General features: G+C 35.4%; 2 protein-coding genes across 2 annotated transcripts; one reads left to right on the top strand and one right to left on the bottom strand.

The window, feature by feature from the left end:
- Positions 1 to 2153: 2153 nt before the first annotated feature.
- LOC105317724 (uncharacterized) lies at positions 2154 to 8887 on the bottom strand. Its single transcript, XM_066071758.1, has 3 exons — positions 8735 to 8887; positions 7762 to 7886; positions 2154 to 4554 (listed from the first exon to the last, which is right to left on the bottom strand). Exons 1-3 carry the CDS (start codon positions 8885 to 8887, stop codon positions 2154 to 2156), a joined length of 2679 nt encoding a protein of 892 aa, XP_065927830.1.
- Positions 8173 to 13837, top strand: LOC105338371 (uncharacterized). Its single transcript, XM_066076643.1, has 6 exons — positions 8173 to 9533; positions 10675 to 11187; positions 11439 to 11554; positions 11783 to 12451; positions 12668 to 12896; positions 12990 to 13837. The coding sequence occupies exons 1-6, from the start codon at positions 9374 to 9376 to the stop codon at positions 13115 to 13117; spliced, it is 1815 nt and encodes a 604-aa protein (XP_065932715.1). The 5' UTR covers positions 8173 to 9373; the 3' UTR covers positions 13118 to 13837.
- Positions 13838 to 18933: the final 5096 nt, after the last annotated feature.

Genomic DNA, 18933 nt, shown 5'->3' with positions numbered 1-18933 from the left:
TACCTCTCGATTTCGGTCGCCTCGTTTTAATTTTTCTCGGACGTTAATCCTTGCACTCTAGGTAGCAATAGATCGGGAAAGAATCACACTTTTTAGAAATACCTGCGAAATTTATGCATCGGCAGCAATTTTAGAAGTTTTCAAGCATTTTCTACCAGTTTTCGCTCCGGTGACACTTTCTTCGATCAGCTACCGCGCACCAAATTTATCCGTGCGCTCTCATTGGTCAATTTAATGTTGATCAAGATAACTCGTACGCGGTGTCACAGAATGAAAATATTGCGGGAAAAATGGACAAAATCGAGGAAGCAGTGTTAGCAGGACATAATGTCTTGATTCTCGGAGCCGCTGGAACAGGGAAAAGCGTTCTTATTAGGAGACTGTCAGATAAATTGGGGACTAATAAATCAGTAGCAATAACTGCATCTACTGGCATTGCTGCATGCAACATCAAGGGTGTAACAATTCATAAATTCATGGGCATTATGGATGGCAGGTTTCAAAATGAAGAAATTGCATCAAAAATATTGAATGATGAAAAATTCTATAAAACTAAAGAACAAATTAAGAAAATTGACTGCATCATAATTGATGAAATTTCAATGCTTTCTTCGAAAACATTTCAACAAATAGAACATGTTTTAAGAAAAGTTAGAGGAATACATATTCCATTTGGGGGTGTACAAATGATCCTTTCTGGGGATTTCTACCAGCTCAAGCCTGTAGCAAACCTTAGGTACCAGGATCCTGGTGACATGGTTATTGCTGCTGAAAATTTTAAGGACCTCATACCACATCACTTTGTGCTGACAGAAGTTTATAGACAGAAAGAAGGTATATAAATATACACATCAAAAAATTATTTTTGAAATATCAGTTGTCTATGACTCACAAAGAACAAGATATCTGTGAACCATTGCAATACCCCCAATCTGATGTGAATATACAAAATAAGCAAAGTTAACATTGAACATGACCAGAATTAACACAAAAATATATCTCCCATGTGTGGATGCATGTGTATTTTATCTATCAGAATAACCATGATATAACCAGATTAACAATTACTTTCAGAGCAATTAATATGTGCTATTCATGAGCTTAGTAGAGGCACACCCTCAGAGGAGACTTCTAAGTTTTTGACATCCCTCCAGCATCCCTGGCCAGAGAATACTCAACCAGTCAAGCTTTTCTCATTGAATTATGATGTTGATAAATGTAATTCGGACAACCTCCTCTCACTACATGGTACAAGTTTTGGCCTGCTTGTTATTTACATGCATTCGTTCCGCTTTATTTTCATTTTATGAATCGGGGAAGCATTTGTATATACATGTAAATAACTACTAAGATATACATGTATAATTATTTAAGAATGGCATTTATTTAAGTTTTCATATTACATTTAATTGAGTGAGCTGTTTAAATGACAGTTTAGCTTATTGAAATACATGTACTTGCACCTCTATTTGTTTATCAGAGTGAATATTGAGAACAAAATTAAATGTAATTTATACAGATGCTTTCCATGTGATTCTTTTCAATTTATCATGTTATTGTTGACTTATTAACCATGTTCGCTGTTTACAGTACTAAAAGTATTTGGTTTGTATTTTTTTCAAGTTACTTTCAAAATAGTTGAAGATTTTTCCTTGAGATGATCTTTGAAGATGGACAAGATCTGCATGGAGATTAGAAACCCGTGTTACCAGGTCACTGAAATAAGGCCACATAAACATAATTACTTGTTCATCGGACCCCGAGCGCACATAATGCAATAAAACTGTACATAAATATAACCGTCCGCACAAATTTATTATATATATACTGCCTAAAAAATTGGCTTTCAAAAGAAAATGATTTTATTATTTAAACACTGGCCCGCTCATACTTGGATGTCCGACGGTCAAGAAATTATATAGGTGTGGCCTTAAGCATTGTTATTCAACTGAAATATTTCCTTAGCTTTTGAAATACAGCTTAATTATATAAACAAGATTACCTCTATATAACACACATTTAGAATGATGTTGTCATATTCCATGCAGACTTTCTGTTAAACTAACACCAGCAACATTTCAATATCAACTCTGGCAAAGTAGACTTTTTCCAATTCATTGTTTACGAATAAAATTATAAATATTCTCACCTTATTAACGCATGTCCTTAAGAATTTTCATTTTCTTGGCTGGAACTTGGTTCATACTGATGTTAGTGCTTATATTATAGCATGATGCTGCACTCAATCCAGCATTAGACTTGCGGCCTCTTGATTTTAGTGATTGTCCAATTATGACAGAATTTACAGTAGTACAATAATTACTGTATGTTGGATGTGATGTACAGCCATTGTACATTCCTCTTTGTTGACAAAAATGATTTTCTACGATGTCAGAATTTATACGAGAGGGCACAATATAGCTGTTTGGATATTTTCTTAGGTGGATCCTGCAGATCTCCTTAAATGTAAGAAGCATGCTGTCAATGTCTTCCAAACACTTGTATGATATGAGCATTTTTGTTGTATTAATTCCTGTCGATTTGAGAGTAGATATTTCTTGCTTCCATTCCTGGAACCAGTCAAACACTGACTTGAGGATATCTAGTCTAGGATCCGACATTGACATCACTGGGCGCTGGTCTCTGAAAACTTTGATTATTTTTGAAGTTTGTTTTAGCAGCTGAATTGAAGAGTTAAGGTATGTACCATCATGCAGACTGGCCTGGAAACATTCCATCAAGTATAGGAAATCTTCATTCAGCATTTCTTCTGCTAAATGGTTTCTCATCTTTTCTGCACTGTTTGGGTATAGATGCGAATCAGTGATTTTGTGACAGATTGGGCGAGTATTCACATCTCGATCCCATTGAACTGCAGATTTCCAATGGTCCCATATTATATCCTGTCCATCCTTCTGCATAAGTCTTTTACAGTGTTTTTTATGCCCACTACTAAGGATACTGTTTCGAATCTTTTTGATATTGTGTGAGAAATCCTGAATATGGGCAACCTCTCTGCTTGGATCCACTAAATTGGGACTTACATAGTTATGTTGAAGTGGGTCTCCACTGAAGTTGGATTTAATGAACTGTCTGTTTTCCTGACCTCCATCCTGAATGATAAAGTCCACATAAAATCCCCAATCATAGAGCATTTTTATTACAGACCATAGAATTGTATGAAGCTCAGATGCACTAACACCCTTCGTTGGATAATGGCACACAGGAAATCGAAATCCAGTGTAACCAACAAAAACTATTTGCAGAACGTGGGTTGCCAGGCTCGCCTGCAATGCATTCTTTTTTAAAACAGTAGCATGCATATTCTCCTCCCCTGTGTCAACCCATCCAATCAGGTTTGGATAGCCTCCTTTCATGCTGAGTACTAGACCTTCCTGTATCTTGGTCTCATCATGCACCAATCCACCTGAATATCCATTTTCCTCCAGGTTTTGTTCTTTGGCTGCTGAGTACATCCAGTGGAGAATTTCATCATTAATTCCAGATTTTTGGGGCACTTCATTTTTGTATTTTCTCAGCTGTCGTCCTGATGGGAGAATAAGAAAATTACTCTCTCTGAGCTGCTGGTAGTTTGCTGGACTTCTTATCCACATTGATAAGCACAAACTCAAAATTTTTTTGTCCCATCTAATGGACTTTCTGTTTTTACACTTCAATGCTTGTGCTTGACTTTGCAATAAAGTTTTCATTTCGGTTGATGCTCCAGGAAAAACACTTTCAAATATTTCTGTTAGGTCTTTCTGGTCTTTTTTACTTAGAGGTATTGAATCACCATCATTATCCTCATTTACCTCATCATCCAGACTTTCATCGCAAATACTTTGCAATTCCTTGTTTATTGTGATTTTTTTCTGGCATGTTCGACACGCCTCTGTAGAAGACCCCCACTTCAATGTTTGATCACAGTTAACATATCTAAGTTTTGTCACAGAGGTGTTCTCATCTCCAGATATACTGATGAACTCCTTTATTACTGTCTTTTTGTTAATATCTATGTACAAGTGATCCACATCTGTTATTGTTACTCCAGTGCACACTTTTATTTTATTCACAATTTCAAAAGTTTTCCTCAAACACTCTTCCGTATTGATGAATGTGCTGTCCACTCCAATATCTTTAAGATTGATGTCTTTCCCTCGAATGGATAGATTATATGTTGAATCCTTGATAGTAATTCTTTTAAACAAAACATTCCCATTTACAATAATTTCTGTAGGAATACCTATGGTAACGTAGTTTTGTAAATGTGACTGTACATGACATGAAGATGGAATATGCTTAGATATGTCTGTCAAGTCAAATGGAGTTTGGACACAGTCATCTTGAAGTTCTAAATTCACATATGCTGTTTCTTGCTTTCCAGTTACTTTGTTTCTTGGATGACTTGTTGAAATATTTGGAAAAAGTCTCCTTATAAGGCGGCCCAATTTCACTAGGTCGATGCTAGCATTGTAGATAGTTCTATACCTATCAGATATCTGTGATGCTCTCAGGACACTGCCAGTGTTGCTTTCTCTCAGTGTGGTCATTAACCTAGACATGAAATGACACAAAATTGTAAATAATGATATATAAATCTTTGAAAACATTTTAACTGTATTTTTGACAATGTATAACAGTCAATTAAAAAAAATTTCTATTTAATAACTTTCATTATTTCACAATCTCACTTTTAATGCAGGGTAATTTAAGGTAAAGTAGGGTAATTAATGCTAAAATATTTACCTTATAAGTGCTAATATAAGGTAATGTAGGGTAATAAACTGCATGGGTAGGAATATGATATAATTTTGAGTGATGATGACAATTTCAAATACCCAAACACTTTTAACTTATTTTCTTTTTTAAACATTTATAGGAGAAATGGTTGAGTTCAGAAGTGCCGATGATGGGGATACCAAACAACTCCGGTCCTGTGAAGCTCCCTCAACATTGTATCTTAAGTTGAATGCCAAAGTTTTTCTGATGGTCAATTTGACAGATAACTTAGTAAATGGTAGCAGAGGGATAGTTAAAGATTTCACAAAGGATTCCGTTACGGTTTTCTTCGAATCTATAAACTCCACCGTAACTGTAAGAAAACATTTATTCACAGTGTATGACATAAATTTAAAACGTGAAGTTGCTTCACGAAAACAAATTCCATTGAAGCTAGCTTATGCTTTCACTGTACACAAGGCTCAGGGAATGACATTGGAGCATCTTGAAGTAGACTGTCGCAACATGAATTTTCCAGGTCAGCTGGGAGTAGCTATTGGAAGAGCAGTGTCTGTAGAGGGGTTAAGGGTGCTCAATTATGGAAAATGTCATTTACGAAAACAACCAGTTTGTATAGACCAATTTTATTCTTCTGAAAGCGAATCAGTTCTGCCGGGAAAAAATTGTTGTAAAAAAGAGATTTCTAATATTTCAAGCATCAACATTCCAAGAGAATGTGAATTAACTTATGATTCATCAGATTCAGACCCATTTGATGATGAAGGCGATGAAGAGATTATGAAAATAATAACCAATACAAGTGATGCTGATGTTCAGTTAGGTGAAATGACTGAATTGCCCACCGATTTGGAGTTAGCCTCTTTCATTGAGTTATGGATGTATAAAAGCCCGGTAACACAGAATCAGGTGCATCTCAATGAAGATCTTCAATATCTTCTCATGAACATTGATGCAACTTATACATTTAGTAAAGAATTGTGGAGTGTAATGCTAAATGAATGTCAGAAAATTTTACCAAATGAAAACGAGCGTGTGGATAACAGACACATCATAAATTTTCAGAAGGCTGTGACACAGTTCATTGGCACAGAAGTTTACAAAATTCTTGTTGCGAAGATGTTTAATAGAATTGACATTACCAGCAGACACTTCAGAGCTGCTTACAGTATTGTTGAAGAATTAAGGAAGAGAGTTATACAAGAGAGAACTAGGGAAATTATTCAAAAGACCAAAGATTCCATTGCAGAGGGTAAACAATTTAAATCATCAAATGCCGGGAGAGCTAAGATAAGATACATCGCAGGTTGGTGTGTTGCCTCGTTAAAAAACAACAAGAGAAAATATGTTAAAAGAAATTTGTACAAAAAGAATAATCAAGGAAAGGTCAATTTAATCGATAAAGAGATAAGATTTTTGGAGGAGCTCATAGTGTCAGAAGAGGAAATATTTGAAAAGTCAACAGAGATTACTTCTCTTATTGAAATTCAGAGGAAACAAAATATACGCCATGGGCTTACTAATGTGACTGATGCATGTTTTGAATTTTTTATTGAAATGGACAAGAAAATCCGAGATCTTGAAACACTTAATAACCTAACTTTATACACCAGTAACATTTATTCCTTTATTTCAGCCGAAATTAGCGAGTCTGAGTCAATTAATCAAAAATGGAGAGCTTTGTTCACTGAGAATGAAAACTTCAACATCATATCAAGTCTTTTTCAGGAAATTTTGTCAAAATATTTAAAAATGTCTTCAAATCAATTTATAAGGGAATGTAATCAACGCTTTGCAGCAGAAAAGGAAAAAGCTCACAGAAAACAAGTCATGCAGAAAAAGACCAAATCATTTGGTTCCGAAAAAACATGGTCCATAGAAAAGTGTATTTCAGATAACTCAGCTGGAAAAATGTCCACGCATAGGTATCTTCAAAGTCTGTTTGAATCTGACCAGTCATTTTCTATTGGCAGTCTATTACAAAAGAGGGACCTGGTTTTGTTATGCAAGGCTTATGGTATTCAAAGTTCTAAATTTAAAACAAAACCCACACTATCAAATATCTTAAGGAACACTATACTGGGATGTGAAAAAATGAAAAATCCAAAAGTGTTTGAACCTTGTCATGGTCCATCTTCATTGGATGATAGTGTTGAGGATGTAGAAGAGGAGCCTACCACCTCAGCATGTTCTCAAACTTCTAGTACACCAGATGAAAATATTCAAGCACCAGACAAACCAGAAGAAAAATCCTTAACACGTTCGAAGAAAATCCGATCAAAATCTACGGGAAAATCAGTCCAGAAGAAAGCCTTGAAAAATCCAAGAGTGTCCGAATCTTGTCATGGTCCATCTTCATTGGATGATAGTGATGAGGATGTAGAAGAGGAGCCTACCACCTCAGCGTGTTCACCATCTTCTACACCAGCTGGAACTATTCAAGCACCAGACAAACCCAAAGAAAAATCCTTACCACATTCAAAGAAAATCCGATCAAAAGCAAAGGGAAAATCAATTCGGAAGAAAGCTAAAACAGTAAAATGGCCATGTGGTATTTGTGAGAACGATTGCATTACTGACGCTGTATGTTGTGAGTTATGTGACACGTGGCATCATTTTACTTGCCTTTTTATTGACATAAATGACCCTGAATTGGAAAATGATGACTGGATATGCCCACAATGTAAGAAGATGGACATGTAGGGAATGATGGGTAATGGTGCCAAGCGCAGAAATATCGATGCAAGAGGTAAAATAAATATGTAATAGTTGTTTGGTTTTTAATATAAATGATGATACTAGGACCATATATAATAGCTTGGACATTAGGTAGTTGTCCCTCCCATTGTCAAACAGCAATGTAACTTAATAAATTAGGACTGTCTATTTCAATCAATGCATATTTTACTCTTGAACCAGTTTCTTATTTTACTTGCTTTGATGCAAGAAATACATAGTAACGTCCTACCAAAACTCCAAGGTCTTGATACATTATAAAATCTTATACATATACTCAATACTCACCATGTTATAAGAACTTCTTCACTCATTGTTTGAATATCCCTCCAAAATACAGTCCTCGTACGAGTTATCTTGATCAACATTAAATTGACCAATGAGAGCGCACGGATAAATTTGGTGCGCGGCAGCTGATCGAAGAAAGTGTCACCGGAGCGAAAACTGGTAGAAAATGCGTGAAAACTTCTAAAATTGCTGCCGATGCATAAATTTCGCAGGTATTTCTAAAAAGTGTGATTCTTTCCCGATCTATTGCTACCTAGAGTGCAAGGATTAACGTCCGAGAAAAATTAAAACGAGGCGACCGAAATCGAGAGGTAGCGATTTTTTCGAGTTTTGATTCCTCCCTTGTGTATTTTATAGTATAGAGGTGGTATATATAGAAGGTTGAAAAAACTTCGTGACGAGCCCCTGTGGTGTCACTGGCAAATGAGTGCTGCAAAAGAACATCAATTTTGATTAAGACCTACAATCGTTAATTTTATTTTGATATTATTTACACGTGGATCAAACATGGCCTCTCTTTGTTGCTCTGTTTGTCAAATTACATGCAATTGTATTTAATCTAAAGATGGTTTACCGTTTTTGCATATCGAATTTCTCCATCTCACGTTTTATCGTTATCGTTTGTTTATGTATACAACTTCCGGTAGAAATAATATTGAAATGTAGACGTTTTGTTTCCGGAAAAGTTTCAGCGCCTTTGAATAGGACCAGGCACAAACATCGTTTATAAAAGTGGGAGAAAAAACCCCCCAACAAAAACAAATCCTTTCTGCAAACTTCAAAATTCTAATCTTATTGAGAAGGTGATTAGCGATAGTACACAAAAATTCTATTTGTTAGATTGTAGTTGTTGCGAGAAAGGGGGGGGGGGCACGTACCGCCACCCCTCCACTGATGCTACCCCCTTCCCCGATACTACGCGCCTGCAAATGATACCGTGGAAACGCCATAAACAATGAAAATGCAACCTTACCTCTTTTTCACTTGAGGATTGACTTGTTGTAGGACCAAGCCACTTTTCTTCTTCATATTCCTTCATTACTTTGTCGGGAATTCTCATCAGCGCATCATCTTCTATTTTCTTCTTTCCGTATGGTCCTCTCCTCTTTGTTTTTTTCTTTTCCATAGTTTTAGTTATTTTTACTTCTGTACTTCTTCAGCTATCAAATTACCTACACGTCATATTCAGCATGTATTCTAATTCGTGTAAGCGATGCAAGCCTATCAGTGAAGCAAGGGACTCTACGGGGGCCGTGAAACGGGGGGGGGGGGGGCAGTAATTGTATTCAATTTATAATTTCATGCTACATTGTCTCTGTTGGTACCTGTACAATTGTTTTAACTAATTTCAAGTTCAGTTTTCATCTTAAAATCGAACATGTTGTGTTATTTCAATGACAATTTTTTTGGGTCTTATAACTTGTTACCAGATTATCTTAATTCAGTGAGAGGGTTCCCCTTACCTCCCCCCTAGACCATCTTGGCCAGTTCCAATGATGTCCAAGCTTCCCGCTGAGCCTAGCCTCTAACAGAAACTGAAATCTGATATCGAACCGCGTCTTTTTGGATAGAAATTGCGCAAAGTCGGTCGTAGGAGTATTGAATTTGAAACATGTTTGCTTGTATATATTTTTCGGAGGATGATTCCCTTAGTGTTGTCGGTAAAGCTGACAAAAAACTTCAGTTTCGTGAAGATGGATGGAAGGAAAAGGAGCAAGTAGAAATGAAATGGTGGAGAAAGGACTACAATGGAACGATAATTCGAATCCACGGTACGTTTTACTTAACATTCAGCATGTACGTGTTACACAGTGATGTATCAAGCATCAAAATATCAGCAAATAAATATGAGTTTAACGTCATTTTCCTTTATCATATTCCTTTATCTATGCATAGTATATCCTACACTTATCTGATTATACGTTTTGTAAATCTATACAAGTTATACAATTTCAAATATAATTATATACGTTACTGAATTAAATTGAACCTATTGGTTTAGTGCGTGCTGCAAAAGTTTTCTCTTATTTTATCATTATTTCTTTGGGTTTTTTAAAATAAGCATTTTATAGTGAATTCATCTTCCCTAACTTGTATAATGTTACGGTCTTTCGGAACATCCTTTTTCTTATCAATAACGCTCATGTATGCAAGGAAATCGCCCGAGGTTTGTCAAATATTAACTAAGCTCGTAAGATAAGTACCGAGGTGTACCGAACGAAGCAAATGTTCGGAACATCGTAAACTCTCAATCGCAACTTCTCGGGCCTTTCCGGCAAGCTCGGAAAAACACCTCGAATGTATTAACATCACCGGATGTTAGAATTTTATACAAAATGGAGTCGCTTCCCATTAAAATAAGTATCGGCTAGACAGTCTTGTATGTCGCTTCTGTGTTATATTTTATTGTATACTGGCACGCCAGTATCGTTTACTTTAATGAAGTATAGCTAACATATCAACAGATCGTAAAATGTGTTCTATTTATTTCAAGTTTTACAAAAAGGGGGGTTGTCATGGACGCCTAGGTAATACTTTCGAGGTGTTTTTCCGAGCTTGCCGGAAAGGCCCGAGAAGTTGCGATTGCGTAAACTCTGTCTCTATCGAACGAAAGCTGTATATCGCGCATAACAGACAGGCATTGCCAGTCTAGTAAACATGCTGTCACTTTTCATAATCATAACTCATTAGCCTTCTATTTGATGCCTGATCAAACAATGTAGGTATGTTTGTTAAAAATGTCTTATTTATAATGTCGCCCTGAATAAAACTTAAAATGAACAATTACGGCTAATTTCTGAGATGATAGCATGTCTAACCGAATTTCCTCGCTAATCTGTTGCGACATTTGATCACTGTTCACGATGAATTAATCCTTCATAATTAACAATTTATCTTTTTTATGATTCTTAGATAATGAGGAACAACTTAATAAGTTTGCAAATGCAGCAAACAAAAAAGTTCTGCTAAACAAAGACGTGTGCACCGAAAACAAACTGAAAGAGCTCCTAGCCTTTTCCTTTAAACCGGCAAATGCCGATCATACAACTAAGAGGATTCGGGTGCAGACAGAAAAGGTAAAAGAAAGCAAGGAGCAGGCCGATATATGTAGCCCCAAGAAAAAGAAAAAGGAAAGCAGTTGTGCCAGTGGCAATAATGAAAGTCCAAAAAAATCAAAGGAGAAGAAGAGAAAGGATGAATCTGCTGCTGCAAGAAGAAAAACGGAGAAAAAAAATCAGGAAACAGTAGCTCTATGTACTGAAAAAGAAATCCTGTCGGATTTAAGCAGTCAGTTCAGCTTGGAATCTGAGCTGAATAAAAAGTCAGAAGAAGGAACATCTCTCACTTCAACATGGAGATTGTGTAAACCAGCCCTTCAGTCTGAAGTAATTCCTGAGACACAAAGTCATGTGCAACAAACAGTCAGTAAGTATTATTTACATTTAGAAATTTAAGTAGGATGCTGTCAATGCTGTTCTGAATAAAACGAAAATTCACAACATCTGTAAGTAAAGTTTAAACAAAAGTGGAGCATGGGGTTATTTCAATAAAACCACTTGAGGCAGTAGGGACAATGCCAAACAAAAATAGTTTTATTTTGGCCTAAATGAACATGTTTATATACTGTTTTAAGGTATAAATACCTTCCAGTAAATTCAATTTCTTAAATTGCACAGATGCACACATACCACCTCCTCAGAAAGTTTTGCAGCTTTTTTCATTGCTTCTCGATCCAAGTGTGACTGGTTATATGAAGAAAATGGTTGATCAGTTTGGAAGTCAGAATATCCAGGTAGTATAACATTTTATAATTATGTTTTTTAGCTTTAATATTTTCAATAATCACTTGAACATTTTGTCATTGATTATTTATTTTGAGTTTTGAGTATATAATTGAAGTGGGTACACTAATTTGAATAACTTAAATAAGTTTTTGCTTATTACAAGTATGATAAAACAAGTGTTAAATTGAATTCTTTGCAGTTATTATAAATGCCTTGGAACTTTTTAATATTGACAGGAATGTGCCTCCCATCATGGCCATGAGTCGGTGTTTTTGAATTTGGACTCACCAGAACACAGTAAAGGATTCGACCACAATGCTTGTTCATCAACACCACTCATTTCCTTAGATCAACTGCCTATGTCAAACATGCTTTCTGAAGCAAGTTCAGATAAACCCTACTTTGATTTGTCTCAATCCTTCGAGATGCCTTATAGTGCCACACCACCACAGACAGTGACACTCAGAAGATCACCTCGGAAAAAAATTAATTTACCAGCCATGCCTGTTGAAGATGAACTTCCCTATGATCAGCCTCAGCAGTTCAACTTATCTAATGACTCTCGACCTATCTCGATTTACTTGCCAAGGACCCCCTCAAGAAAAACGAACATTTCTTCTTGTCCTGGTCAATTCAACTCACTGACTGAATCCCCTCTTCCCATCACTCATTCGCAGATCAACAACATGGTTACTCCGATGGAGGCACAAAAAAACTACAGCAAAACGGATCATTTCACCTTCCCCACTAATTCCCCAATGGCTACCAATACCACAACCTCTTCAAATTTCAGGACATCCCCAAGGAAGATTCCAACCTCAACCCCCTCTAACAGTAGGATATCTCCAAGGAAGATGTCATCCAAGAGTACCCTTGAAGTTGATATCTCAACAGAAAAAAACAATGTGAGTAAATTGTAAAATTTTAACAATGTGTTATTCAAAAGTTAAAGATCAAAGCAATTTTTATTTATGGTAAAGAATTATTCCATTATGAATTGAAAATACATTTAAATGTTATTTTAATAAATTTAAAACTGTAAACATTAAATTCATTTTAGTTCCTATTTTAAATGTACAGTTCATTCATGCAACTTTTCGCTAAAAAAAATAATTTTACAGCTCAGTAAACTTCTGGGGAACAGTAACATCACCATCGACAAGGAGGTATTGGCTGTGGCTGTCAGGCTAGCCAAAAAATCGGCCAAACCAGCTTACACCTTGACGATGAAGTTGATGCCTGGCCTCTTCACAACTGAGGAGATGGCGCTGTCAAGAGGTCAAGGCCTTATAGCCAAAAAAGGGGACTTGAGGCCAGCTTTAGATAAAGACAAAGTCTCAGTTTTGAAAGGTATAAATGATTGATATTGTTTTAAGTGAAATAGCTGATTATTCTAATTAAGTTCAATTCTATAGATTCACTTAAATGGGTTATTCCTTGCAGATTATGTCAGATGCTGGTGTAAAGCCAATGGTTTCAGTGACCCCTCAGATAGTTTGATTAACGAGGCCATCACTGAAAAAATCAGCTATGCTAGAAAACAACTGAAAAGGAAGCTGTATTCAGCTTGAAAGAACAATTTATGGTGGATTTCCTTCGCGTGGAATATAGTGAAAGTGACAGTGAGATCTGAATAATAGTGATTGAAACGAGTAATTTTTGGTAGAAACAATTAACTTTTCAAAGTTTAATTTCAGAATAAATGTACTTAAGTAATGAAAGCATTTTGATAAAGAAATTTATAAATATATATATATTCTTCACTCTTATCTTTTGAAAAATGACTAGATGCTTAAATTTGTTGGATATACATATTTATGTACAAGTCATGTGCAGATTTTCTAAAGCAGTACTCCTACAAACAGGTTCTAAATATGGCAGAGACTCACGGGTTTTGGCACGGCTTTCTTAAATCCGTGTGCTAAATATGGCAGAGACTCACGGGTTTTGGCACGGCTTTCTTAAATCCGTGTGCTAAATATGGCAGAGACTCACGGGTTTTGGCACGGCTTCCTTAAATCTGTGTGCCAAATATGGCAGAGACTCACGGGTTTTGGCACGGCTTTCTTGATTTTCTGTGCTATATTTAGCAGATTCACGGGTTTTAACATGACTTTCTCACGGCTTTTGGGAGTCCGTGTGAGCGAATTTAAATAATTTGGTTAAAATCCCATGCCATAGCCGTGCCATTTTATTGAGGGGATTTATTAAGAACAGGAATCTAAGAAACACGGTTTTTAACACCATGATTCCGTGCTCATTCCGTGCCTTGGCCAGTTGGCTCATTTCGTACGGGCTTACAATACAATTTTACGCGCAATGACACAAAGAGCAAAAATAAATTAAACGGTTTAGGGATGAGGATCTCCGATCTCAGAAGTTAACAAAATATACAGTGAATCATATCATTTCCTATTTCATAAAGGCGGGGGGATGGGGGGGGGGGGTTTAAAGACAACACCTGGGGGTCATTAATGTACTTTACACCAGTTGATGCATCATAATGACTTTAGAAGATATTTTGTATTTTCCTGTTTCGTGGGGTCAGAACAGTCCCATAAGGTCATGACCTACATTGTATTTAATGCATTATAATACATTAAGAAAGAAATACTCATTCCTTCCTATTATTACTCATATAAAAAATATAAGTGTCTACACTTACTTACATATGTAATACACAAATTTGATAAGAAATTGTTTATACAGGGTCAATATGGGGTCAACAGTGCATGCAGTCTGACAAATGAAAAAAATAACTTTTGCAACTAAAATGACAGAAACTTTACAAATGCGATAGGATATGTAACGATGATAAGCTATTTTAAATATTAAAAGATGATGATACAGTATGCTGTCAAAGGGAGATTACATTTAGAAAGTGAAAGTAGAACTTATATACGTGTGTATGTATGCTGGCAGGAATCCCATGCTGGCATCTTATTATATTGTGCTACTGCTACTACATGTATTATGCTTATCTAAATTGGTCAACATCATAATGATAATCCAATTAAAACACAATAATGAATTCCTTCAGCTGATCTTAACTACCGTAATCCTTTTCTGCATACGGAAAACTAGCTGCAATAATGTAGCCCTCTCCCGATTTTTTTTTTTTTTTTTTTTTTGGGAGAGGGCTACAACTCCATAGGATCTCCGTAATGGTGCAAGTGCGGGAGTGATTCACTCCCGCAACGATTTCGTCTCAAATCGTTTATAAATGACAATAACATTTGCATTTCTTACCTGACCTCAAACGTTGTAGATGTCTATGGCATAAATTAATCCAAAAATATCAAGTATAGTCCATATATCGGTTACTTTTCGTGTATGTCAACAACGAAAGTTGAATTTGTCCGCCATGTCTACTGACCTTGACCGGTTTTATTTTGGGACAGCCAATGAGAATTCAGGAGCGGATCTTGAACTGAATATAGGAATTCCCCTATTATAAACATAATTAACGCGGTAAATATGAATTTTCCATTATATACCATTTCCTTAAATGATGTTTTAGTGATATAACGAGGTAAGATCAATTATTAACACTGACATTTGCGTTATCAAGCCCATCAAAACTCCAAGCGTACATCCCATAAAATCACGCGAGAACTGTCATGGCTGCTGAAAAAGACGACTGGTAAACATGCTGATGTATTTTATCTGGTTTTGATTTATATATGATTAATTTGTTCAACCTGAATTAAAAAATCATTTTATCTCAAGGAAGACAAATATAAAATCGATCTTTTCAGACCGAAGTCAGCCGCATTAAAAACTTAATTTTGCACCATTACGGAGATCCTGTGGAATTGTAGCCCTCTCCAGTAAACATCAGATATAAAAAATCGGAGAGGGCTACATTATTGCAGCTAACGGAAAACACAGACATGTATGTATGGGTGTTGCTAAAACGCGGAACGGAAAACGGAACGGAATGGAAAATATCATCACGTTTATCGCTTAAAAAGGGTATAGACTGGCCAGAAACGATTTACTTTGTATCTTTTATTTATATCTAATGAATGATTATCAACATGTTGCTATCTTATTAATATTCATATGAATGTCTATCAATTATAGCATTGTATTCATTCGGCTTTAGTTGAGTACGAAACGGAAAAATCAAATGTATACGAATTGTGAAACATTAAAATGATTAAACGAGCAAATTAGCTATAACTTTTTACTTATTTCTCTTATATGGTATTGCTGGCATATTAGCGTAACGTACGCAGTTAGTGAAAGCGTTTTATGCGTGTTTTGAGTATTTTTATATTATTTTCAAATATGATGTACATGTATATACTTACATCAAAATTGAATTTTCGGTGTTCTAGACGATCTTTTATCATACAGACGATACAGTATCATTGAGATGGAAGCAAAAAACTGTAGGACTGACGACATTAAAAAATTAAAATACAGTAAACATTAAAATACCCGGTAATTTGTGAAACTAGTAATTTGTGAAACTAGTATTTTTAGCAATGCAATTTTGTTTACGTTTGCATTACAAAGCATGCAGTTGTTTATTCCAGCAGCTATATACATATGATCCGAATAGAGAGCTCTAGACGTTGCCTGGTTTGATTTTCCGATTATATATTGGGACTATAGTCTGTCGATCCCAAAATATTCACGCAGCACATTTGGACGATTTATAATGGAAAATGTTGACATCTTTTCTCCATTTGGAAGTCACTCAGAAGACCTTGCACAATTTTTCAACACTATCATCCGGGTCTGTTAAAATGCAAAACCCCGTAGACTTCTTTATTTTTAATATATACCAGCTGATAAGCTAGAGAGGACGTTTTAAAGAAAGAATAATGAGAATGTTTAATGCTTCTAAAAGAAAATCGCTTGAACCCTGAGGTATATATAAATATACAGCAAAAAGTGAATCGAGGATATTTTGGGACAGAATATAGTGGTCAAGCCATGTACTGTTAATTTTGAGGCAATAAATATTCTTGAATAAATAATCTAATATTGCTAATCTTTCAAAAAAAATTAAAAAGGTACATAAAGTATATCGTTTTAGCATACTTAACAAATCTATGAGGTAAATAACATTAGATAAGATTTTCCGTTTTCCTTCCGTTCCGTTTTCCGTTCCGCGTTTTAGCAACACCCATGTATGTATACACGTGAACCCATCTAATCGAAGAGCTGGGTAAAACTAGTACCCGCTAATGAGACATGCAAACCTGTGTTGTGTACGTAACTTCAGACAAAGATCAGTCATTTGTAATATGCATGTATTTTTATGACCTATTCTTCAAATCCACTTGCACTATTTTATTAGGTAAATAACAGCTTTAAGGTGGTGCAGGAAACCTGCATATTGTGATGTACATGTATACTTCCTATTGAGATAAACAATAAAGTATGTTGAATATTGATTAAATATTTACCCCCCAAATAATGTTACCTAACATTGAAGCGCAATGGGTTAGAGCGTTTACATGTCTGTAAGAGCATTGGGGTCCAAGTTGTATTTTTGGTAATTTACGAATTTTCATGGGGAGGGGGGATCTGGACCCCTCACTCCCACCCCTTCTCTAAATCTGTGCACACGATGATGTTCATGTAGGCACACAGAAGCAAATCTAAAACCAGCAACCGCCACGGGGAGGGGGCATAATTTAATTTTTAATTTTGTTTGTAGTAATTTTATAGACCATTATACTTCCTATGACATAAAATGTTAAGATTATTGATTAACTGAAAATTCACTGCAAACAGTTCTACCCCAAATTGCACATAAAGTGCTGCTCATGTCACGATGTGTATTATCATATGGGCAGGGATCTCATCTTTCAGTTATGAAAATTATAATTTCTAAATGTATTACCGGAGTTTGCATGTAGCCTTCATTTTTAATTAAACTGGTACAAAACAGTGTTATTTAGGGGCAAACACATGGTGCGGGTATTACTGTCTAATGACAGCATCTAGTTTATATAGCAAATACATGTGAGTGTGCAAATGAAATTGTTATTTGTCATATTGTATATAATTATTTATGTTGATTATTGTAGAGCTGATCCCATATATATTATAGTCCTGGGATCAGGCTGATAAATTAGATAACCCACAACCGGACTTGTTTTTATCATATTAACACGGGATTCATAATGTTATGATATTAACAAATGTACGTAACTTCATGTGTATTAATTGATGTATGCAATACATATAATATGTATGTTTAACAAATCGTTTATTTTGGTTTTTAAACACATGAAACGTTTTCATGTGTTAACAAGTAAATCTAGATCCCCCTTTTTTTTAGCTATAGTTTTTTCTTGTCTTGCTTGGTTTTATGTCCATCAGCTGCCTTGTTTCTTGACCAAAAATAGCATCTTCCATATTACAATCATCAATGTATTCATGAACAAGATAAATTGTGGTTGGTGCTCTAGCTACAGCCAGGAATAGAACAATGTTTGGGTGACGGATCCTAGAGCTGATGTTTATCTCTTTTTCTACCATCTCAAGCATTATACTTCGATTCCTTTTGGTAACAGTGAGTGCCTTTACTGCAACAACTGATCCTGCCTATTTGCCTTTGTACACTGTTCCAAATGCCCCAGATCCTAATGCAGTTGAATAGTCTATGTGTAGGTCATCAACTTTTACTTCAGGAGCAGCAAAACACAAATTCTCTTTGACACATGAAGAATTCTTTTCTTAATCATCTGGATTTCTCATCCAATCAGAGTTTTCAATTCTAACCTTCTTTGAAACAGGAATTAATTACCTCTGACTGCTGTACTTTTTGTAATGATATGCCTGAAACTATAAAACATGTTTTTGCAACTTGCAAGAAAATCCAGCCTCTATGGAATGCACTTAGTATACTTATATATGAGAAATGCAACAAAAATGTTAGTTTTGATGTCTGTTATGTATTATTTGGTGTTTATCCCCTTGATTGGGAGAACAGAATTCTAAATTTTGTAATCCTATATACAAAGCAATATATATTTTTATGTTTAAAACAAAATAAGACGCCAAATTTTTTAGGGCTTTTACACTATTTAAATCAAAGATACAAGACTGAAAAGTATATTTAAATTCAGAAATCAGAAATTGATGAATTTGAAAAAGCATGGTCTCCTTGGAATGATTTTATTAATCATCCGGCAGTTTAGAACTAACATGTGTACAATAATGCATCAATTTAACATTTCTTATATTTTTCGTTTTTTGGTTTTTTGCTGGGTTTTTTTCTTTGGTTTGTTTGTTTGGTTTTTTTCCATAGATTGCAGTTTTACTGCTTAGGCATAACTATCACGAGCAACTACCCTACTCTTTATTTAATATTACAATGTGGGATGAAAATGTGACCATGTGAGAAGTGAGAGAGTGAATA

Source organism: Magallana gigas, chromosome 2 (genome assembly GCF_963853765.1).
Source record: "Magallana gigas chromosome 2, xbMagGiga1.1, whole genome shotgun sequence".
In the NCBI taxonomy this organism is placed as follows: Eukaryota; Metazoa; Mollusca; class Bivalvia; order Ostreida; family Ostreidae; genus Magallana; species Magallana gigas.
Note: the sequence above shows the minus strand (reverse complement) of the source record. Positions and strands in the feature narration are given on the sequence as shown.